At 37.7% G+C, this 25790-nt stretch overlaps 1 protein-coding gene across 3 annotated transcripts in view; it reads right to left on the bottom strand.

The window, feature by feature from the left end:
* LOC118848627 (ceruloplasmin-like) overlaps nucleotides 1-20023 on the bottom strand; it is a 74412-nt gene extending 54389 nt beyond the window's left edge. For all 3 annotated transcript variants that reach the window (XM_036757605.1, XM_036757607.1, XM_036757606.1), the window contains exons 1-5: nucleotides 19508-20023; nucleotides 5558-5808; nucleotides 4409-4621; nucleotides 1569-1736; nucleotides 391-645 (exon numbers count right to left, since the gene is read on the bottom strand). In XM_036757605.1, coding sequence (XP_036613500.1) covers nucleotides 391-645; nucleotides 1569-1736; nucleotides 4409-4621; nucleotides 5558-5808; nucleotides 19508-19653 — 1033 coding nt within the window. In that variant the 5' untranslated portion in view covers nucleotides 19654-20023. The remainder of the gene's footprint in view (nucleotides 1-390; nucleotides 646-1568; nucleotides 1737-4408; nucleotides 4622-5557; nucleotides 5809-19507) is intronic.
* Between the last annotated feature and the right edge of the window lie 5767 nt (nucleotides 20024-25790).

Here is a 25790-nt window from a genome sequence, read left to right as displayed (position 1 = left end):
GTTTGGAAGAGGCAGGGTAGGGAGAGACTGGAAGCCAGGAGTCCACTGAAGAGGCACCTGCAGTTATTACTTCAATATTATTAGTATTATCAACACCAAATCAATGCAAAATATTGTGTATTAATTAACATTAATAGTTATTAATAATCACAAAATATTAATTATTAATAAATAGTGTTATTAATACAAATGTTATTAATTTATTATTATTAATTATGAATACACATATTAGTAGTATTATTAATACCAAATTAATACCAAATACCATCTAAGACAATCTTAGATCTTAAAGTTACCATCCATAAAATCTTTAGGATGGTACTGTTAACTAAATAATAACTTCACATAGTCAACAAAGAAAATTTTCATATAAAGATCAAGAATTCCTACCTTTCATATGGTTGAAATTCTGACAGCTAAGCAGCCATTCTCCAGGGCTCTTTGCCACCATTAAGGCATCAACCAGCGTGGCAGGGAATAGATTGATGCTATCAACTCGATGATTCTTGTTAGTCAATACTTGCCCATGGAAAAAAGCAGCATGCACATCAATTTCATTACCCATGCCAAAAAGGTACCACTTCACGTTGTCTTCTGCACACATGGTGAAACCTGGGAGGCTTCCAAAGGCATATCCATTTATGGCTGTGGATTAAGAGAACAGAGCTTCAAGTTCACAGATATTGATTGGCGCTAGCTTAATTACTGAGCCTGCAACAGAAAAAAACCATGCTTCGATCCCATTTTGGGATATGGTACTTTATTCCATGTGTAGATTCTCAGAGTAGGAATGTCACAGGCCATAATCTTTCTTGAAATTTAGGGAAAGTCCAGTCAAGCATTAAAGAGCATTTCTTCCTTTCTTCCTTCCTTCTTTCCTCCCTCCCTTTCTCCCTTCTTCCAGCCTTCTTTTCTCTCTTTCTTTCTCTCTCTCTCTCTCTTTCTTTCTTTCTTTTTTTCTTTCTTTCTTTCTCTTTCCTTCCTTCCTTCTTTCTTTCTTTCTTTCTTTCTTTCTTTCTTTCTTTCTTTCTTTCTTTCTTTCTTTCTTTCTTTCCTTCTTTCTTTCTTTCTTTGTTTTTTTTCCTTCCTTCCTTCCTTCTTCCTTCCTTCCTTTCTTTCTCTCTTTCTTTTTTTTTCTTTCTTTCCTTTTTCCCTCCCTTTTTCCTTCCTCCTTTCCCCCTCTCTCCCTCCTTCCTTTCTTCTTTTCTTTCTTTTCTCCTCCTCTCTTTTTTCTTTCCTTCTTTCTTTCTTCCTCCTTCCTTCCTTCCTCCCTCTTTCCTTTCTTTTTTTCTTTCTTTCTCCCTTCATTCATTTCTTTCCTTTATCATAATTTCTAGTATCAAGATTTAAATGTTTTGTTCTTTCTAGTCATAGGGAAAAGTTAGGGATATCTGGTTTTATCTATTTTAGAGACCAGGATTTTCCAGTTTAGCTAGATACTAATTTTCACTTCAATGCATCTTATTCATGGGGCAGGTTTAGTCATGATGAAGGTTTAATCTGACAGAAGCAACTCAGCAAGATCATTAGACCAAGGAAAAATGTAGAAAGTCACGTTGTAATCTTACAGTACATCTGATTGCTCTCTTGGAAGTCTTCCTTGTCTTTATCAACTTCTCCAGAACAGTAGGTCTTAATGTTGTCGTCTAAATACCAACTCATATTTTCATCCACCACAGAAAACATCGCAACAAACTCTTTATCAATATTTTTTTCCTTCTCATTATCCAGTGTATCTGAAACAAAGAGAGTAATTTCCTTACATTCTAGCTGATAATGAAACAGATCTTGGTACCTACCATATATTTAACTTCATACTTGTAAAATAATTCATAGTCCTATTTGTTTTTATTAGTTCTTCCTACTAATGAACCTATTCATTTGGTCTAAATTTTTACCCATTTTGCAGATGTGAAAATTGATTTATGCCTATGCAATACTTAATAAAATCTGATGTGTTCAAAAAATTTGGTCATTTGATCTCTGAGAACTTCACATGGCATACCACAACTTGGGGACCAACGTTTCTGAGCTTCAACTTCTCATTTAAAGATGTAACAGATTGATGCCAAATTGGAGTCATGTCCGTTTCTTCCTTCTACAAAAAGTAACCATAGCCTATGACTTGCTAACTTTACCAAGGGCCATATTAATTAACTGGCCACTATAGTGAGAACCAGAACATCTGTGTTCTAAGCCTGCTGTGCCATTAACTTGCTAAGAGACCTTAGATAAGTCATTTCCCCTCTCCACTGAGTCTTATTTTCCTTATTTCTAAAAGAAGGCAATTGGATTTAATTTAGTTCAAAGATAAGCATTGATTGTATCTACTATGCATGAGGCACTGAGTGCTAGACAAGGGATATAATTAGATTGTTAGATCCCTGAGGGCCTGTCATTTGCTTCAATTTTAATATTTCCAGCTGTTCACACAATTTCTCCCAGTATCCTCTGCTCCTGTCTCAAGAGAGTCATCCCATATAGTAAACAGTATTTTTTAGAGACAAAAAAGAGAGAAAAAAATCAACATAACTAATAGATCAGTAATTTTTTAGAGACAAAATAGAGAAAAAAAATCAGCATAACTGATCAGTACATCTCTAAATTTCTATTTTATGCATATTTCTAACCTCTTGTAATTTTATGGTCCTCCTAGAGTTAACAGCAACTCTTTTTCGGGCTTTGTTTATTACTCAAGGCTAGATACCGCAAAGATACATTTAATCCCTTCTGCTTTCACCAGAAGGTTGTCAATAAAGACTGACAGAATCTCAAAGCTGAGAGGAACCTTGGAGATCTTTTGCCCCAAACCTTTTACTTTCAAGATAGGGAAATGAAGGTCCCGAGAATTGAAGGGACTTGCCCAAAGTCACACAGCCAGTAAAGACTTGAACCCAGTTCCTCTGGTCTCAAATTCAGTGCTCTGTCTGGCACAACATGCTGCAAACCATTCTGTCACCATTTTTAAACTCATATTCATAAATGGGAGATTGGTCGCTGCTACTCCCAAGACTGCCTTCAGAAGCAAGAACAGCAGAGACCTGGCAGAGCTGCTGCTTGTTTTTTTTCCACAATAGGACCCTAAGTTTTTCTTTCCTGAGGCCACCGATGTTGCCCTGGGGGTGGGAGGGGTGAGAGAGAGAGAGAGAGAGCGCAAAACAGGGATTTTTGCTTGCCGTGTGTCTTTCTTTCCCTTAGGAATAGACTTAATTTGTAGCTACATTTTGAAACAGGTACTAGTGCACCAGAAGGCATCTCTAGTATCAGAATTCTTTATGGAAAAACTAATAATGAAAAGTGTCATCATGTTCTATAACCTCTTTCAGGAGCTCAACGCTCTAAGACATCCAACCAGGCAAAAATCGCTCACTTTCCACACTTTTACTGGAATTTGAAATTTTGTTGTCGTTGTGGTTGTCATTCAGTTGTTTTAGTTGTGTCCAACTCTCCATGACACTACTTGGGGTTTTCTTGGCCAAGATACTGGGGCACTTTGCCATTTCTTTCTCCAGTTCATTTTACAGATGAGGAAACTGAGGCAAACAGAGTTAAGTGACTTGCACAGGGTCGCATAGTTAGTTAAGTGTCTGAGGCCAGATTTGAACTCAAGTCCTTCTGACTCCAGGGATGGCACTCGATCCACTGCACTGACTGGCTGCCCCTGGATTTTTTTTAACCTGGGACAAAATTGGTTTGAGGTGGACACGGACACTGAGGATAGTCTAGCTGTAGGTGCAGTTGTGCAAGGAAGGGGTCGGAAAAGGGTATGGATGATAGTTACTGTTGGGACCTCCAAAGGAAGATCCTGAAGATGTCCTCTGAAGTATAGCTCTGAGGTGTGTGCTCCTAGTTGCCCTTGGAAGCATGCTGCTCAACTATGTGCCCCTAGATGACTTCTGAAGCATGCCCCTGATGGATGTCCTAACTTTGAGGCAATGTCCTACTTGCTAGATAGGGCTCTGATGAGTTGGATACAAGAAACTGACTGGGATAAGAAAGGATTTCTCTTTTTGAATTTCAGTGACATTTCTCAAGTAGACTTCTTCAACCAATCAATAATTAATAAAAATTTATTAGATGCCTACTATATACCAGGGACTGTGCTATGTGCTGCAGGTAGAAGTATGAAGAACACACAAATGCTATACACATTGAGTCTGGACTCATCCCAGGACTCTCTTATCTTCTTTTCTCTCTGTCCCCTTCCCTCGTCCACTTGCTTTCTCTTTCTCTCACCTGCTCAACCTCTGAATAAGGGAGAACAAACAAATAAACCCCAAAGATTACCCATATGTGCTTGATTACTTCTAGGTGGCTCCATGACTAGCTCACAAAATCGTTCTTTGTTTATCTTGTGTAAGACTAAGAAGTGGCATGGATCACAATAGGAAAACAGTATTTACTACACCTTTTTTACAAATTATCAAAGGGCCAATGAGTCCAGATGCAATGTCTCTTGGGGCATCTATGTGTGAATGGTAAATCCTGGACACACAGTTACTATCTCCAAAACCAGGGCCTTGGTTTTCATCAACAGATAATTCATACGTGTATCGCTGTCCTGGTTGTATTTTGTCATCATCCATGAGCAGGCCCGTGGTATTATCAGGATAGATAGCACCTAGGAAACAAAACAAGCATTGAAATCCCACAATGGCAGTGCTTGCGACAAAATGACAGAGTAGTTGTCGATATCAACATAGCTCTAATTTTATCTTGACTTCCAAAGTTGTAGTGGGATGTGCTGCCATCCGAGAAAAGCACCATCTCTTACCTCTATGAGGTAATGATTATGATGATTAAGAGCAGGAATACTTGGTCTATAACTCTCAAGCTGTCTGTGTCTGTTTAATGTGTACCTTGCACGTTTTTCCTTTTTTTATTTTTTTAGGGTTCCACCGGCAATGGAGGTGTGGGAGGGGTACTGGAAAAGTCAGGGCTCAGTGTCTAGATCCTTTTACCTAATGAGTACTCTAAGTCGGAAAGTATTCTTTCCCTCTTATCTCTTCCTGTCTCACTTGGCAGGAGCTCACCCATAGTTCTCTTCTCAACCTGGCAGTACTAGCTAGGTAAAGAGAGAACAGATAGAAATCCTAGTTGTCTGGGAGACTACCTGAATCAATCTAGTTATTCATTTTCATGCTTGTGAGATAGAATAAGCACATTATTATTACTCCAGGGGATAGAGAGAGGACACGGAGAAGAAAGATAGGTAATTCCATTAAAATAAGGAGCTTTTCTGAGGAAACTCCCTGTATCAGTTCAGATCAGCCTCTGTACTTCATTTTATAGACTTAGTGAATTGTTTGGAGGGACTGTATCAGAGGCTGAATAAGGTTCTAGGTTGTCCTTACTGCAAGGATGGCTCTCTATCCACTCATTCTTGCAACATTTTTAATATCATTACAGAGAATTTAGCTATAAGATAAAGATGAAGTTTTTACAGAGTGTAATCTCAATCTGAAAACCTTTTAAAATCTTCACATTTAGAATCCTACTAAAAAACCAGGACAATTCTAGGAAAATATTCAGGAAAGAAAGAGTAGGTCAATCTTACCTTCATGGTCCTTATAGTAGGTTACCCCATGTGTATGGAAAGTGTAGGCTCGGGAAGCAAAGTTTCTTACATGCACAATAATTTTGTCCCCAGTCTCTGCCCGAATAATAGGGCCAACAAACCCCAACCAGGATGGTTTTTCAATTGTGCTTGTAAAGAGGTTGTCAGTGTATTGAACATATATGGCTTTCTTATATGTACTTCCTATTCTGTCTGGTCTTCTTTGAAGATAGAATTGGGATTCAGGTTCTCTGAAAAAGATAAATCAATCATCAAGCATTTATTAAGTGCTTGGTATGTGCCAGGCCTTGTGCTAAGTGCTGGGGATCCAAGCAAGAGGGGAGATGGGAATGGGGAGAGGGAGGAAGGGAGACAGAGACAGTGACAGAGAGAGAGAGAGCGAGAGAGAGAGAGAGAGAGAGAGAGAGAGAGAGAGAGAGAGAGAAAAGGAGGGAGGGAGAGATGGTCCCTGCCCTCAAGAGCTTTCATTATCAAGGGAGAAATAACATGCAAACAGTTATATGTATACAAGATATATAAAATGTAAATGGAAGGTATTATCAGAGGGTAGGGAAAGTCACCATTTCTCAAAATAGCATTTGAATTTAAAAGGGCTCAATGACCACTTACACAGGACAAGCTTGTCATGGCAAATAAGCATTAGAAGGAACTTTTGGGGTCATCAAGTTGACTCCCTCATTTTCTATACAGAGAAGTCAAGATCCAGAAAAATTAAGGAATTTGAACAAGATAAATCAGTAGGAAATTCCCTGCAAAACCTGCCTATTCTCTTCTCAGGCTTCAATGATAGTTTTTATGGGTACACATAAAATCTTGTACTTTTGGTCGAGACCTGTGATTTTATTGCTATCAGGAACTCCCAATGTGGAAAATCCCTTTGCCAATGAAGATGGACACCTGCTCTGCAACTTTATAATTTTTAGAGCAGGCCTATAAAACACACCCATGCCCTGCTTGTGGCCTACCAAAGGATTTTGGGTGGCTTGTGAAAAGTGTAGAGGATGTAAAACAGGCTTGCATAATATACTCCCATGGACCTTGTATTGTACAGGCCTGTTTTAGAGAGTTGGCTGGGGACACCGAAGAGTTAAATGATTTGCCTATAGTCACAGAGTCAGTTTGTATCAAAGGCAAGACTTGAACCCAATTCCTCCTGACTATGAGACCAGCTCTCCATTCACAACTCCATTTTGCTTCTAATTATGAGGGTTTCATGGTCCTTATTTGAAAGATTTCCTCCTGTCACAAGGGGTCCTATTAGACTTGCACCTTCTCTGGCTCATTCATTGGTTCTCATCCTTTTGCATATGTAGCTCAGCACCTGTCTCAGAGCCTGGTACATAGGAGACATGTTAATAAGTTTGTGTAGATTGAGTGATCTTGGTGCACCCTGGAAACACAGTAGCACTCAGCTCCCTTTATAATCTCTCAGTCTCACAAGGCTTCAAACACAAAATACATTTGATTTGTACAATAAAGAATACAAAAATGACTCACACCTAAGCCCATACAGAGAGTCTGTCCCTTCTACCTAAATGGAGCTATGATTTCACTGATGTCAGCATTACCTTTATTGGTACAGGTTGAATTTGTTCATCCTATATGACTTATATCTCGGTTTCCTATAAATTCTCTATAGAAATGAGCCTGAGATACTCAAGGCCTCTCCCTTATTCTTTTGGTAATGTGGACCCTTGATGTACAATGTACAATGACTTGTACATCTAGACTTTTATTTTTTGTTCTATGCCAGTATCTTCTCCTTTTCTGGCCATACATGTCCTTGCTGATACATTTTATTTTAATCAGAGCATATAAAAATTTTTGGCCAACTTCTTTTGTCTTTTGGTTTCATTTGTAGCCGAAATGTGAATATGAATGTCTTACAGTTCCTCTAGCAGCATAAAAATTCATCCATCATTTGATAAAGATAGCACATTAGAAACAGTAAAAGTTAAATTAACATTTGTAATTGGATAAAGAAATGTGTAGCCAGTACACTCTATTCCTCTTCCTTTTCTTTCTTTCTTTTTTTTTTGCTACCCTTCCACAATCCCTGGGAAAGTGTGGCATATGACTGAGGGCCATTTTGTAATTTTTGTCTATTTTGTGGATCACCTTATCAAAGTTTAGAGGTGACCCAAAGGCTATGCCAGTGGAGCGCAAATTCAGGTAGGTTCTCCCAAGCTAGAAAATCTTTGAAAAGAGCCCCATGTGCAGCACTGGTACACTGTTTAGGCTTCTTGAGGGGTGAGCATAGAGCACCACTACCAGAAAATTGGCCACCAGACTGATGAATATTTGAAACTACATAAGACTACATGTAATATCCCACCTTCAGACAGTTGTCAGACTTATCTTACTTAAGCATATGGTCATGTTGCCCCTCTCCTTAAAAATCTCCAGTGGCTCTTTACCTCAACTTTCTGTTCTGTACCTCAGACTCCTTGGCTTGACTTTGCAGCTTTGCCATAATAGCATAGAATTCTATCTTGCCAACTCTATCTCTTGACACCTCTCTCTGTGTAGTCTATACTCAGGCTAACCTGTATTACTCCCTGTTCCTGAAATACATCCTCTGCATTCCCACCTTTTAGCTTTTGCTGAAATTATTCTTCAAACATGTGCTGAATTCCTACCTGTCTTTAAGTGCCAAATCAAAAGCTACCTTCTACATAAAGCTCCTAATATATTCAATCAGCAATGACTTTTCTCCACTTAGACTGCAAAGCACATTGTGTGAAACTCCCTAATGCACATATAATGTATTATTGTGTATTAGTTTTCTGCATATTTATACTCTATCCCTATTAGATTATGAGTTCCATTAGGTCAAAATCATGGCATCTACACTTTGGGTGACATCTAGAACAGTGTTTTGCAAATGTTATACACTTAATAAATAACAGATTTTGAAATTGAATCCATTTGAAGCTAATAAAATAATTATTTAAATGTTCTGAAAATTATTCTACTTGGGAAATACATTAAATCTGCAATTGTATTTTTGTGCTGATTATTACCACAAATATTGTAGAGCCTATTGGGTGAGATCCTTGATCATTCAAAAGAGTTTAGCCTGTTTACTTATTCAGTGAAATACCAATCAAACTACAAAGAGATACTTTACAGAGGTAGAAATTTTTTTTTATTAATCAAAATCTTCTGGAGGAACAAAAGGTCAAGACTAACAAGGGAATCAATGAAAATAATTTGAAGGAAGGGTACCTAATAGTAACCAAATCTCAAACTATAATCATAAAATTTTAACCATTAAAACAATTTGGTACTGGATAGGAAATAGAGTGGTTGATCCATTAATGGACTAGGTTATGAACCCAAAATACAGAAGCATATGAGCACTGTAGCCTATTGTTTGATAAACCCAAAGATCCTAGCTATTAGAACAAGAACTTACTATTTGACTAAAGCTTCCAAGAAAACCAGAGAGCAATCTGGCAGAAACTAGGCATAGACCAACATCTCACACTGCATACTGAGATAAGCTCATGTGGGTGATGGGTGGGTGCATGATTTAAACACAAAGGATGATATCATAAGCAAATTAGGGAAGCTTGGAAGAAATTACCGGTCAGATCTATGGATAGGGGAAGAGTTTCTGACCAGGGAAGTAAATTGCATAATTTTGATTACATAAAATTAAAAAGTTTTTGCACCACCAAAACCAATGCAGCCAAAAATGAGAAGGAAAGCAAGAAACTTCGGGGGAAAGACTTGCAGCAAGATTCTATGATGAATTTTTTATTTCTCAAATATGTAGAGGAATGAACCAAATTTATGAAAATAGAAGCTATTCCCTGATTGATAAATGGTATACACTGAGTGGATAATGAGTTGGGCCCAGAAATGAATAGCAGGAGACCAGTTGACTATATTGCCTTCAGCAATAATGACTCCCTTCCAAGTTTCTCCCTGAAAGAAAGAACTATCTTTTGGGGACAATACCCTTTGGATGGTTCTGCATAGCTACAAGTCATGGAATGCCACATGGGCTAGGAGCCTGGGCTGTTGCAATTTTGGGGACCCAGCTAATCTTCTTTCCCTTCCCCCATTTTAGCTAGCTGCCATGATACTTTACAGACCAGGGAGTTTGAAATAGAAAAGGATCAGTGGGGTGAAGAAGTTCATCTGAAGGCATTTCCTCAGCTTCAAATGCCGGGAAGTAGCTTCTCTGAGTTCTTGATCTGAGGACTGTGAAGGGAGTGTCTTATCTTAATTGCCTTTTTATTTTTGGATTGTGTGCTTTTAATGTTTATTTATTAGTCATTTTAATTGGATTTTATGGCTGACAAGGGGCCTGTTGCATTCAAAAAAACCTCACAAAACCTTCAACCAAAATTAAGCTGAAATTAAGCCAAATTTAGACTTAGCCCACAATGCTGCAGTTCCCAAAGAATTAAAGTCATGTATCTCTAAAGAGCACTGACAGGTGCATGGAGGGTATGAGCAGGCTGTAACATAGCACCAGTCAAGAACTGTATAAGAAATGAAATGTAAAGGGTATTATTAAAGAGATGATGGATTGAGGAAAAAAGATGGGTTGGCCATGTGATGAAAGTAAGGATAAATGGTGGGCAGCTCATTTATTCTATTGGTATCAACATAACAGAATGAGAATTACCTGTAGGGAAGGGACTTTGTCCCCTCCAAGTGCATTTAGGGATCCTTTATGGAGGATTTTCAGGATAACATGGTCAAACTTAGCAAGAGGAGGAGAGGACATGGGAAAAATTGCTATTTGAGTTGTTGGAGGGAATATGCAGGCAGACTTTATTATACAATTGAAGTCCTGGAATTTGTCCCATAGTCTTTTCTGTTTCATGAGCCACCATAGGCAAAGAATTAATTGGTGATCAACATACAGGTCAAAATAATTATTTGATATTATCAAGGTCTTTCAATGAGTCATTGGGAGCTTGCCAGAGCTTGTGCTTTGTGTCTTTGGGGACATGGGACTCCATGCCAAGATGAGACATTGAGGTAGGACTCCTGTATAGTAGTAAAATTATGGTTTTTCCTCTTTTTAAATGTAAATTGTCATTTAATGGTAACTTTAAGGAATACCAGCAAATGTGACTATTTCAATATACAAATAACAGAAAAGAGAATTGTGTATGAAACTGTAAATTTCTCTCTGTACATTTTTGTTAAGTCCTGCTGTTTGTTGGACTTTTAAACATTTAGAGTTTTTCTTAGTTTTACTCTGACCAGTAATCAGATTCTTCTATCTTCCTGTAATATTGTGAAACCAAATTTGGTCTGAACAAAAATTGTGTCATGCAATGCTCTACAGGAGGCATATTTGCTTATACTCTATGGCAAGATCAAAAGGCCACAGCTTTGGGAAAAAGGGACAGTTACAGGAAGAGTGCAAGAAGTTTTGGTAACTAGCTATCAAACCAGAAGAATCAATTATAGCTGTTCAGTCAGCCAAATAAATAACCTTCTGCTATAATTCTTCCAGTTGGCAGCTTAACACACTGGATAATGTCACCACAAATCCGAAGCTCCAGAAGTGAATTCTCATGTGGAATGAAATAAAAATATATAACATCGCTACAGTTTGTCAGGGAGTTACTTAGACAAAGGAATAATGTCCTTCATGGGTAGATCTTTCAGGCAGAATCCACCATTAAATTATTATACATTTGGTATTCTAAGTTTAATATTTCCTAGTAAAATGGGATTTTACACACATGTAACATATGCCTATATTTAAAACATAATGTATATATGTGCCCACAGGTATGTTATGTATCATATTACATTATATTATGTTGTGTTGTTATATTATGCCATGTCCTTTCCTCTATTATATATCACATCACATCACATCACATCACATCACATCACATCACATCACATCACATCGTATCGTATCATATCTCATCACATCATATATCATATCTCATATCTCCAGGACCAGTGATTTTACATACTATAAATATATTCTATACGTGTATGTATGCCTATACCTACATCTACATCTACAGCTGCACCTCTATTTCTATCTAAGTTTGTATTAGGCCTGCCTCAATCCTATTTTTTTTTCCAACTATACTTCTAATCTGATTCTTCTAATCTGTGGTGGACTAGAATCACCAAGACTCCATTGCTTTGGAGGGAGAATGGATTTTGCATTGGAGGGATATTTTCATGTTGGAATGGTCATAGCTACAGCCATATGGTTAAAGTGAGGCTTTTATTTTGATAGACGTCAGAAGAGCACTGGACAGAATCAGAAGACCTGGGTTCAAATCCCATCTTTCCCATTTGCAAACTGGGTTACTTTGGGCAAACCACCGCAGCTCTCTGGACCTCTGTTTTATTACCTACAAAATGAAGAGGTTGGATTATATGACCTCCGAGGTTCCTTCCAGCTTTTATTGCCATGAAATGAGGTGGCCAAGTCAGGCAGTCAACAAACATTTATTAAGTGCCTACTATGTGCCAGGTACTATGCTAAGCCCTGGGGATATACAGAAAGGCCAAGTAAATGAAGAAAAGTATGTTAAAACCAGTATGTCTCTGAATGAGTCATGACTCTGACCTGAGTTCAGAAATTCTGGGACTCATGTGGTACTCATATGCTATTGTGTATAAAGCTATTTTATGTATAACATATATGCTTATATATCATTATTGTTATGAGAGATTTGGCACAGGGAACTCTTGGCACAGGGAAACACCCTCTCCCAATGCCTATCAGCAAATACTTTATAATTTAGTCTTTAAAAGTTGCCTGAGACACTGGTTAAGTGACTTGCCTGGGGCCAAAAGTGGACCTGAACAAACAAAGTAGTCTCCCTAACTCTAAGTCAGGTCTCTTTCCACTACTAATGGTAATGTTGTCATCATCACCATCATCATCATCATCATCATCATCATCATCATCATCATCATCACCATCATCATCATCATCATCATCATCATCATCATCATCATCATTATAACAATCCTTAACCTTTATATAGTGCTTTAAGGTTTACGAAGTGCTTTAAACAGATTATTTCATTCAGTTATAACGCCTGAAGACATTGTGTCGTCTGGTGACTTGAGATGAGCATACTGAAACGGTCCTTCTAACTCTACATCTATGATACTGTGATCCTATGATCTGGGATCTGGTTGTGGATTGTAGTTGGCCTGAGATTTGTATAATGTCTGGTACATAGTCAATGCTTATTGATTGTAGAAATTTTATTTTATTTTTTAAAATTGTTTTTGTTTTTTTATTTTAATTTTTTTTGATTGTAGAAATTTTTTAAAAACTCAATCAGCTAGCACATATGAAATGATAGGCCAGTTGGGCCTAATGATCTGTTGAATTTACTATTGCATAACTGACTGAAGAATTATGTTAATGGGGTTAGATGATTTAGTAATTATTGTTGAAGCTGAATGTAATTATTTATGTAATTGAATTATATTCAACTGTTGTCTTCAGGGACACAACCCACTCAATGTGGATTTCTGATCATGTGACTCGTAACTGAACACTTTGGATATCCCTAATCTAGGTTAATTATTGACTGCAAATGGAAAGTGTTGGTACAGACGACTTGGGGTAAACAAGGATCTAAATACCATAATATTGGTCCTATACTTAATATTTGATCTTCACACATGGAAGGAAAGACACAGATATTCTGAGTCATCTTCTCCCCATCAACTGTATAATTAGAGCACTGAATGCAAAATCACAAGAGATTGCCAGGGGAGTGAGGGAGATATTTGAACCTGGACCCACCCCTAGTAAACATAGAAGTTATTCATTACACTACAAGTTACCGAAGCTGTCCTTAGCAACAACCAAGCCCAGGAACTTCGTGGTCACTTTATTCTGAATATGTGACAACAGCAAATTGTCATATTGCCATAATGCCTGGCCCCCAAATTCATTCTCAATAGAGAAGGAGATGAGATTATTGGAGGGAGGAAATGTAGGGAACAGCAAAAGCTGATACTGCCTTCTCCAGGGTTTCCAACACTGCTCACAGTCCTGGGTTTGTCTTTATTGGTGTTAAGAGTTTTGCCTCGATGGGTATAGGCGATTGGCCCTTTTTTGAAAAGGAGGAAATTATCTTTTCCCTTGCTAACTGCTCTTGGGTTTCAGGTTCCATTTTCATTATGTGTTTTATGAAAAATATTTATTAGGAATTTATTACTTGTGTGTGGAGGGAGGGAGGGACCTTGACTGAATCTTTCAAGGAGAGAGCTAGGAATAAACCAAATTCAAATCTTCCCAGAGAGAATTTTGGATAGGTACAAAGACAAGTCACATTAATTGCTAGCAGGGAATTTTTGTCAAATTTGGCTAGTCTATCTTCAATGAATACGTGAATTGCACTTGTTTTTAAGAGAAACACACATATACCTACACATTCACATATGTGCACAGACATAAACACCCAAACCAAGCAACACTCCTTCTGATTTTTAGGCTTTAATATCTGAAATTAGACCCTATTTTGGTCTAAAGTACTTAGCACAGTGCTTTTAACACAGTAGGCTTCAATAAATATTTAAAATTTAAAATCCCATAAGCAGATTCGTTACCTGTAGTATAAGAGAAAGAATCCCAGGGGCAGCTAGGTGGCGCAGTGAGTAGAGTACCGGCCCTGGAGTCAGGAGGACCTGAGTTCAAATTTGACCTCCGATACTTGACACACTCACTAGCTGTGTGACCTTGGGCAAGTCACTTAACCCCAATTGCCCTGCCTTCCCCCCTTCAAAAAAAATCCCAGATTTTGAATTTGGAGGTACAGGTTTTTAGCCTGAGCTCTACTCCTTACCAGTTGTGCAATTCTGGGCAAATCATTTTTAATCTCTTTAAACTTTAGTTTCCTCATTTGTTAGAAGAATGAAAGATTAAACTGAATAATTTCTAAGATTCTGTTTAATATTATATTCGATTAATCTGCAGGGTCTTTTTTATGTTTGCTTTTTTATATATACAAGGTTCAAAACCATTATATAATTTACCTTGTATTTAAGTGGAAAAAATGCAAAAAACAATCAATGAGTTTTTTTGTTCGAGCCATTTAGAAATATTCTTACCCCAAGAGAGATGGGGAGACATAACATCTCAAGGACTGGCCTTGCTACTGTCTGACATACTGACTGTGTGACTCTCAGTGTGCCTACTTCATCACCTCTTACATGAAACCTTTCCTGGCTCCCCACAGCCACCAGTTCCCAGTCCCTGACAGATAACCTTAAATTTATTTGGTTTATGCTTATATGTATCCATGGTTTATTCTTGTGTAGAATATGAGTTCCTTTAGGGAAATCTTTTTTGTATCCTTGGTGACTAGTGTGTAGTAGGACATTGGTGGATGGAATTTCCTTACTGGATGATTCCTATAATGATGAAATCATAGGTTCAATGTCAGCCTCCCTCCGACAGTACCTATCATCATGCTATAACTAACATTTATTTTTAAAATGTACTGATATATTTACTCTGACTTTGTCATGGTAAGGAAGTCTCAGTGATGAAACTCTCTCCACCAATGCAGATCTCTAAACATTCAATCAATCGTGTCATAGGCATTTATTCAACACCTACTATGTGCCTGGCATCATGACTTCGGAGTTCAATTGCCTGACAAATATTACACTAACATTAATAATGGTATTAGATTTTATTAATCACTTAAGCAACAAGCATTTATTACGCATGTACCATATGCCAGACACTGGACTTGATGCTGAAGATACAAATAAATAATGAACTCATGTTCCATGGGGGGGGAAATACTAGGTACAACTATAAATATGTGGAAAAAAATAAATACAAGGTAACTTGAGAGACTGGAGGCACTAGTAGCTATGGGCAAGAAATTGGCAAAGTCTTCAAGCAGGAGATGGCAGCTGATCTTTTATAATTTTACACTATTATCAGTCAAATTCCATTACAGCAAACTTTGAAGGACATATATTGAAAGCCAGTAGAGGGGAGAGGATTCTGGGAAGATGGCAGAAGCTCTCCAAATTTCCTACACAAAAAAGTCAGAACATCACCTCAGAGCAGCAGAAATAAACACAGGGTAAAGCAGATGTCTTCCTAAGACAATTTGAGAAGACCCCAGGAAAGACCTGACCTCCAAGGGTAGAGGTTTGGCTTGAATGAAATATAAACACCTCCAGGACCACTCTGCTGGAGTCATCAAGCAACAAAACCTGGGGACAGCTGGGTTGAGAGGCAGCCTCAGCCTTAGACACTTTCATTTTGTAGACAATGTCGAGGTCTGACTGCTGAATAGGTGAAGACAGAAGGACCTTCCACTGTTGGGGGTTGCCAAGCACAGATATGCTGAACAGATGCATCCTGGGCTGTGGTTTTGGGGGGAAGGAGCTAGCACACACCTGGTGAGTGCAGTATTGAGGGATGAGGACCCCTTTGGTTGTGGGCACTCGCAGGAGAACAGGGTGCCTGGTTTCAGTTCCAGAGTAGAGAGGACAGCTATAGTTTGTTGGAGGGACTGAAGGGAGCAAGTTCATTTGCAGGACAGTGTGGCTGGGGGCTCTGGCTGTGGCTTAGGAGTAGAGAGGAGACCCCTAAGCTGGGCCCTGAGATAGACCCCAGCAAATAACAAGAAGAAAGATCTGAGACTTGGGACATCATTCCTCATAACTTGGGACTACAACTTGATTACACTAATAGCTACTAAAAACAAACAAAAAAATGAGTAAGCAAAGGAGAAAGAACCCAACCATAGATAGCTACTATGGGTATAGAGAAGATCTGACTTCATATCCAGAGGAAGATAATGGAGCTAAAAAAAGCCATTCCTTTTTCAGTGAGAAATGTCAAATGGTCCCAAGCACAAAAAGAGTTCTTGAAAGAACTTAAAAAGGGCTTTAAAAATCAAATAAGAGATTGAGGAAAAATTAGGGAAAAAAATAAGAGCAATCCAAGAAAATCAAGAAAACTATAAAAAGAGAGTCAACCAACTTGAAATAGAGAATCAAAAAATTAAGGAAGAAATAGTTCCTTGAAAATTAGAATTGGGCAAGGGGAAGTTAATGACATTCTAAAACACCAAGAAATCATAAAGCAAAATCAAAAGAAAAAAAATAGAAGAGAAATATGAAACATTTCATCAGAAAACAATTGATTTGGAGAACAGATAAAGGAGAAATAATATAAGAATAGTCAGACTACCTGAAAATTATGACTAAAAAAAGAATCTTGTTTAATATTACAAGAAATTATCAAGGAAAATAGGCCTGAAGTTCTAGCACAAGAAGGCAAAGCAGAAATAGAAAAAAAAATCTATGGATCACCACCTGAAAGAGATCCCAGGAGGAAAACTTAGAGGAATATCATAGCCAAGTTTCAAAGCTCCCACGTTAAGGAGAAAATATTGGAAGCAATAAGAAAAAAACAATTTAAATATCATGGAACTACAATAAGGATTACATGAGACCCAGCAGCTTCTATGTTGAAGGATTGTAGATCTTAGAATACTATATTCTGTGGAGCAAAAGAGCTGGGGTTACAATCAAGGGCAACTTATCCAACAAAGTATAATCCTGAATGGGGGAAGGGGAGAAACAAATGGATGTTTAATGAACTGACTTTCAAGTTTTTGTTTTTGTTTTGTTTTTTTTTTGTTTTGTTTTTGACAAAACCCCCGGAACTTAAGGGAAAATTCATCATATAACATCCAGGAGAACCATAAAGTAAACGTTAAATGCCAATTATAAGGGATTCAATAAGGTCAAATCGTTTACTTCATATCTGTGAAAATATTAGCAGTACCCTTGTGATTATCATCATTATTTGGGTAGTTTGAAAGAAAGACTTGGACTGAGCTATAGTATGATGGGGTGATTCTAAAAGAAACAGTGTAGGGAGAGATTAAAAAGGAGTAATTATCTCATACAAAAGAGATATAAAAGGAAAAAAATTATACAGAAGAAATGAGTAGAGGAGAAAGAGAGTAGTGCTAGAAACTTACTTTCATTGGGAATGGGCTAAAGAGAGAAATATGTGTGTTTGTATGTATGTATATGATGTCTTCTAAATTCAGAAAGAAATAAGAGGGCAAAAGGATAGGGTGGGGGGAGAGAATAAGGGAGGGACTTTTAGAGGGCTGGGTAGGTTAAGAAATAGGAGGGCAAGATAGCAGGTAAAAGTAAAGCAGAGGAGTGAGGAGAGAGAGGGTAAATAAGGTGAGAAGGACAGTGAGGAAAAAATAGGAAGGAAGAAAATACACAAATAATTGTAGTTAATAATGGGCATGGGACAAATTTACCCATAAAACACAAATTGATGCTATCAGGAAACATTATAAAAATGAGACACACGCACACGCACAAAGATAAAATAAAGGGCAGGAGTAGAATTTATTACATAAAAAATAGGGATAGTAATCATGATTTCTGAAAAAGTTAAAGTTATAATAGATTTAATCAAAAGTGAAAAATAGAGAAACTACACTCTGTGTCAACAATATTATTCAAAATTGTTTTAGATCATTTAAAATACCTAGAAATATAAAATATCTGAGCTTATGCTTGCCAAAACCGACTCAAGAATATAAAATACTTTTTATACAAGTAAACTTATGTCTAAATAATTGAAGTAATATTTATTATTCACAGATAGGCAAAGCCAATAAAATTTTTAAATGACATTTTAACCTAACCAATCAATTTATTCAATGTCATCTCAATTAGATTACTAAATTTTTTTTTATTGAGTTAGAAAAAAGTAGTAAAGTTCATTTGGAAGAGCAAAAGGTCAAGAACTTCAAAGAAACCAGGAAAAAGATGTAAAGGAAGTAGATTCAGCAGTATCAGACCTTAAACTATATTATAAGGGAGAGTATTGTTGAAGTATAAAAAGGATAATTTTGGTTACTTTAAATTGAAATTTTCTTGTATAAATAAAATCTATGTAGCCAAGAATAGAAAGAATGCAGAAAATTGGGAAAAAACTTTCATAGACAATCTCTCAGATGGGATGTGATTGAGTTGGAATATTGCTGTGGTATAGGAAGTGATGAGGTAGTCGATTTAGAAAAAACATGGAAAGATTTGGATCTATGAAGGAAGATGCTATCCACTTTCAGATAAACAGATGACAGGTGAAAATAAGCATATTACATATATGTGCATGTGTATATATATGTATGTTTATACATACCTATGTATATGTATGTGTATGTATGCATGCTTAATTGTAGCCTTCTTTAGGGTGGGGGGGGGGTAAGGAGGGGAAAAATAATGTAAAAAGTGTGCAGTAGAGAACAAAAGAAAATCAACAAGGAAGCAAAGAAAACCTGGGCAACTTTGAAAATAGTATGTAGAATTTATTATATAGGTTTTCTTGAAATGGAAATTTATTGTTTTATATTGAATCCTCTTTTATGGTCTTCTGTGTGCATGGCAATTTTTTTTCTTTTCTCATTTTGTATTTAAATTTAAAATAAAAAAAATTTACAAAAGAAGAAAACTAGTAAAAATAGATGTGCATTGGACAAAGATAGAGACTTTTTTCTTTCATCTTTTTCTTGTTTCATTTTTTTCTAATGGGATTTGACCTGTATTCATAGTTTAAAAAAGAATTTTAAAGTACATTAATAATGAATTCTAAAATGAAGCAAAAGCCAAAATCAAATCTCAAAAGATTTGATATTGTTCCTAACAGGGATTTGTAGCCCTGCTACCTAAAAGGAACATAATATTAAGATGAGGTAACACTAAAGAGAGGAGAGAAAAGAGAGGGAGGACAAGAATTCCAGGTAGAAAAAAGCCATGAACTCTTAGAAATTGTTAATAGGAGATGAACATTATAAAATATAAACTGCTGATGATTCACACATAGATGTATATATACACACACATAGAGGGATATGTATGCATTTCACAAGCAAATAGAAAACATTAACTTACAAGTCTTCAAAATTCGATTTCTTCTCGTCACTGATGGGAGCATAGTTCCAAGCTGCTTCAATAATCCCAATATAGTAGTGCCTGTCTCTTGCCCAGACTTGGGGACTGTAGAAAAACAGAAAGCTGACAAGCAGCAAAAGCTGCATTTTTCAGGCTTGGAAACTAAGAAAGAATGAAATGCAGACTGAAGAAGGTCATTTTTATGTCAGGGTTTCTCCCTTTATTTGCCTGATTGACACAGTTAGATATTGCACAACTGACAATTGCAGTTTCAATAAAGGAAATACCAATTTTCTTCTTTGTCTTTCGGTTCAGTTCTCAGAAACAAACTGGGGGAAAAAACCAAACTCAAAATAACCCTAACCAAAAAAAAAATAGGTCATTCTTTGTCAATCCATTCTCACTACTAACAAAATCAACTGTTATTGTTTTAGGAATTAGAAACTCCTTAACTCTATCCTTTCTTTCATTTACATTGGCAGGGATGTTCTATGTTTTAGCTGTAATTCCCACAGTGCTGTGCACACACTAAATAAACAGAGATGATGATGGAAAATGAACCCAAACATGGAACTGTTAGTCATCACCAGGGAACTGATGGAAAGAACAACTTGCTTACTTGAGGATATACAACACCCAGACTAATTGGATTAACTGAAAACGAAAGTTTCAACACATAAAGCAGTCCCTCATTTTGTGATCTCCGGGACAAGGAGACATTAAAAAGCAATGGATTGGCGAGTTCCCCAGTTGGTTCTTTATGCAAATATCTAGACTTATGTTGTTCTATTTTCATAGTCCCCTTTTGCTACTAGACACTTTTTGTTGTTGGTTAGTTACTTAGTCATGTCTGACTCTTCAAGGCCACACTTGGGGTTTTCTTGGCAAAGATACTGGAGTGCTTTGCCATTTCCTTCTCCAGTTCATTTTACATATCAGGAAACAGGCCAACAGGGTTAAGTGACTTACCCAAGATCACACAGCTAGTAAATATCTAAGGCCCAATTTGAACTCAGGTCGTCCTGACTCCAGGCCCAGCAGTCTGTCCACTGATCCACCTAGCTGTCCGACTACATACTTTAGGCAAAATTTAACAAGTCTTTGAGTTCATTAATAAACTCTTCTATTGACCTTTTTCTCCCAAAGGCAAAGATTCTCCCCTCCTGCCCCACCTCCCAATCACACTCAAGTGAAATGTTAGCACCTTGGGGCAGGTTCTGTTTTATTTGGGTCTTTGTGTTCACCTAGTCTGAGCTCAAAATCTTTTTGAATTGAATTGTGAGTAAATAAAAGCTACATAAATAAATAAACTATAAATATATTATATATATAATAAAATTTAAAAAATAAAATAAAAGATAAATAAAAAGTAAACTAAAACTATAGACTTTGTCAGTCTAGAAATCTAGTCCTTTTTGTTTTGGGTCTACCTTACAAGCTCATTTTGGTAAGAAATAATTTTAGTAATAACAGAAAGTGTATAGTTTTATGATTTTTTTTAATGATAGTTTATGACTTTTCTAGTTGTAAGAGAGGCTGAATTAGGCCATTGGGCCATTACATGGACCATGCTCAGAGTTAACCTTCTTATTTCTGGCTGACCATGTAGGTGCTTTAAGACCTGCTCCTTGGCATGCTCCTCCCAGAGCTGGGAGGTCCCTTGGGCCTCTCCCCACTCAGGACTGTGGCAGGAAGATGGGGCACTGTGTCAGGTAAAAGAAGAGGCAGCTTCCTCTCGGCCTCTGGGTCATGGTGCTCTCATGTGACAAGTCATACATTCTGTCTCTAGATTCCCAATGGTGGGGTATGAGGGATGGAGCTGTGACCTTTCCTCTCCCTGATGCCATTGACACATGGAGCATGGTCTCAAAAAGAAAAGCTAGTTTCTGGGGCCTGGGCTGTGTTTTTTTAAAAATAATATTTGCTTTTTAAATTTTTTTTGGAAGGGGGAAGGCAGGGTAGTTGGGGTTGAGTGACTTGCCCAAGGTCACACAGCTAGTAAGTGTGTCAAGTGTCTGAGGTTGAACTCAGGTGTTCCTGACTCCAGGGCTGGTGCTCTATTCACTGTGCCACCTAGCTACCCAGGGTTGTGTTTTTTGCCCTATGTTTTCTTTCCTGAATGAGTGACTGATCATGAACATCAAGGTGGATGTATCCAAGCTTGGAGGCAACCTTGTGAATTAGGTCCCATCAAGTTGGAACTTATTGGTAGCAGGGAAAGCCTTTGCATCAGAGAATATGACCACTGACAGGAAGATTGGCCTAAGCCTGATCATTTTATTTACTGAGCATTATTTAGACAGTGCCAAGCTGAGGTGAAATGTAAAATGTCTAAATAGCGGTACTTTAAAGTCCTTATCTTTTGATAAAATGTAAGTATTAGCCTCCTAAAAGCCTGAAATATTAGTAATGTACTGAATCCACCTTTGTTTTTGTTAATGTACCTCGTGAGTCTTAACATTTATGTGTATGGAAATAAATTACCTGTCCCTGTTTCAACAATCTGGCTAGTAGCTGCCGCGGGGGTGAAAAACCAACAACAACCAGCTCACAGAACACTGCAAGCCCAGGGTCTTTTGATCTACTTTACCAAGGAAAGCAACGTTAAGGGGTTAACAATCTTACTTTAATCCAGCACACAAACACCATTCACTTAGTTCAGGGGAAAAAGCCCTGCTCTGAACTTCAGAGCAAATACAAACAAATTACAAACATCGACAGACAGACCAAATACAATGCATAGCTACCAACATCTGAGTTCAGCCGGGGAGCTCATAACAACGGCTGGCCCAGAGTCACCCGTGCCACTGCTGCTTGGGTCAGAGCTCTGAAAAAGAGAAAGTTAACCTCTGGTTTTATATCTTTTTCAGGGTCAAGGGTGAGTCACACATGTGACTCACCCACATGACCTAAAATCGTGACAAAAATGCAACTTAAACCCACGTGGTCTAAAAGCCTCTGATGTCACAAACACGTCACTCAAACCCATGTAAACTAGGTTTTTCCTTGAAGCAAGGAGGTCATCAAGGACTCCTAATTTAATCAAGTAAATAAAGACCAAACTCTTCAAGGGCACTTGGTTCAATTAAGTGCTAAGAGCCCATTTTGATTGCCAATACAGTCCCCTACCTGATTCATATTGTACACTGACAATGTCTTTCATCTCTTACTTTTGGGGAAAGCTTTTGTGTGAGCCATAACCTAAACCACAAGTAAAATCTTCTCCAGGATGTTGGGGTAGATGTTTAGTGAGCCAATGAATGTGAGAAAAGGGAGCCCCCTTTCATTAGAGGTCAGGGTCCCTAGGACTGAGCCAGACCGACATGGCATCCCTGGATACAGAATAGGGAGTGGGCATTGTACCCCAGTGTGTATGAGCAAAGAAGTGATTCTTCGAGTTTAAATGTTGTTCCAATTTTTTTCCCAGAATAGTTTGTTAGATTTACAGATCTGACAAGTGTAATAATGTATTAGAATGCCTGCCTTCCCACAGCACTCCCAATAGAATAACTATTTCTGTCTTTCATCATCTTTGACCATGACCTTCTTAACTGATAATGGAGAGGACATATTTGTTTCTAATGTGGCACTTTGCATTGGCAGCTCTTGAAACATTATGTGATGATTGAGGTATCTGTTGTTTTTGCTGAATTGCTTTTCCTCCCTTTTTCTTAGTCTTTGTTACAAGGGATAGCTTCTTGGGGAGAAAAAGGAGGAGGGAAATATTTGGAAATGAAGATGAGGTAAAAATAAAATATATCAATAAAAGTAAGATTAAGAAGACAATAAAAAGTATCCTCCTTCCATCCCTTTGCCCCTGACCCAATGAAACATTGTGTGGATTTTTTTTGCATATATTCACAGTTGATATTTATCTGCTAAGGAGGGAGTAGAATATTAAAATATTTAAGGGTACTAGCTATAAACTGTCTGGGATTAGAATATGAATAAACCTATAGACATTTGGGGACAGCCAGGTGGTACAGTGGATAGAGTGCTGGGCTTGGAGTTAAGGAAGACTCATCTTCCTGAGTTCAAATCTGGTCTCTCACATTTACTAGCTGTATCACCCTGGGCAAGTTACTTGACCCTGTTTGTCTCAGTTTCCTCATCTGTAAAATGAGCTGGAGAAGGAAAAAGCAAACCACTCTGGCATCTTTGCCAAGAAAACCCCAAATGGGGCTCTGAAGAGTCAGAAATGACTGAACAATAATATAGACCTTTTGACCTTCTAGGTTGATATTGGCTTCGTGAGTCATTCTGTCATTTCAACCACTCCCTTTTTCCTGTCTCAAACTATGATTCCCAACCAGACTCTGAAGTACAGAACTCAAAAGATGAGGGATTAGAGCTGAGTCCTTCCCTTGTTTAGTGTCTTGGACCTTTTGGTAGTCAGTCTGGTGAAATATATGGATCTCTTCTCAGAATAATGTTTTTAAAGTCATAGAATAAAATTCATAAAATTACAACAGAAGCAAATTTTGTTGAAATATAATTACTGAAATAGAAAAAAAAAGTTCCTTGACCCCAGGTTAAGAACTCCTAGAAACCAGTACTGGGGAAGGGAAGTAAACCATGACTGTTCACCCACTATGTTCAGGGACTTAAATATGCCTCTAAAATGTGTCAGTACAGATGAAAACCCAAACTCCAGCTCTCAAGTCCCTTAGACAAGCTAGGTGGTGCAGTGTGTAGAGTGGTGGGCCTGGAGTCAGGAAGATCTGAGTTTAAATTCTGCCTCAGACACTTACTAACTGCAAGACCCCAGGTAAATCACTCAGCCTTTGTCATAGTTTCTTCTGTAAAATGGGGATGATCACAGCACTTACCTCTCAGGGTGGTTGTGAAGATCAAATGAGAGACCCACATGTACAAAAATATTGATAGCAGCTCTTTTTGTTGTGGCAAAGAATTGGAAATTGAGGGGATGCCCATCAATTGGGGAATGGCTGAACAAGTTGTGGTACATGAATATAATGGAATATTATTGTTCCATAAGAAATGATGAACAAGTGGACTTCAGAAAAACCTGGAAAGACTTATGTGAACTGATGCCGAGTGAAGGCAGCAGAAGCAGGAGAACATTGCACACAGTAACAGCCATATTGTGTAATGACCAACTTTGAGAGCCTGAGCTCTTCTCAGAAATGCAAGGATCTAAGACAACTCTAAAAGACTCATGATGGAACATGTCTACATCCAGAAAAAGAATTGTGGAGTCTGAATGCAGACTGAAGAATGTTACTTCTCTCTCTCTCTCTCTCTCTCTCTCTCTCTTTCTTCTTTCTTGTGGTTCCTCCCATTGGTTCTAATTCTTCTTTACAACATGACTAATGTGAAAATATGTTTAATATGAACGTATATATAGAGCCTTACTAACAGATCAGGCATTAATAGACATTGAAATAGAATAAATTTAATTGGTACAAAATTTCAAAGTAAAGTAACAAAAAGAAAATGTTTCTTTCATTTGCTACCTGTGTGTCCTTGGGCAAATCTCTTGACCTCTCTAGGCTTCAGTTTTCTTGTTTGTAAAAATGAAGGTTTTGGACTAGATGACCTTTAAGGTCCCTCTTAGCTCTCCATCTTTGACACTATGATAGAAGTCATTTTTATCTTCATAGGTCTCAGTTTCCTCTCCCGTAAAACAAGAGGGCCATAACTTCTAAAGTCTTTTCTGGTTCCAAGTCTATGATCCTTTTTATGTCAATCCTCAGAGTTCCCAAGGGTTCCCTTCTGGCTAGAATCACTCCAACAGCCTGGCTGATGAGCTTCTGGGCTAAATCAGTAGTGGCCAGCACATTTTCTCAACAATTGAGGGTCACAAATTCTCCACTTCACTTTTATAACTAGTTTAGTACTTTCAGTTATACCCCCAGGCACAGAGGGTTAAGGCCAGCTTTGAACCTGGGTTCCAGTTTCATGTATGAATAATATTGGATGTATTGGATGATCCTACATAAAGTCATTCAATCTCTCAATATCTGAAGAAATTCTCTAAGAATGTAAGTTACAGATCAATTGGTGGTCACCAATAGGCTATAAGCTGCTTGAGGGTATTGAGCAAGTTCTTTGAATACCCATGTTCAAGCACAGTGCCCGGCAAACAGTAAAGGCTTAATAAATGCTGGTTGAATGTTTAATGGATCCATGGAAGGAATTTCCACACTTATGAAAGCACGGGTCCGGATGGAAAAAAATGGTCATGAGCAGATCGTTTCTTTAAGAAAGTTTTAATCAGGGGTATAAATAGGGCAGGGTGAGTATAGCAGCTGCTTTGTAG

The sequence above is a fragment of the Trichosurus vulpecula genome, chromosome 4 (assembly GCF_011100635.1).
Source record: "Trichosurus vulpecula isolate mTriVul1 chromosome 4, mTriVul1.pri, whole genome shotgun sequence".
Lineage (NCBI taxonomy): Eukaryota > Metazoa > Chordata > Mammalia > Diprotodontia > Phalangeridae > Trichosurus > Trichosurus vulpecula.
This window is presented reverse-complemented; position numbering and strand designations above follow the sequence as displayed.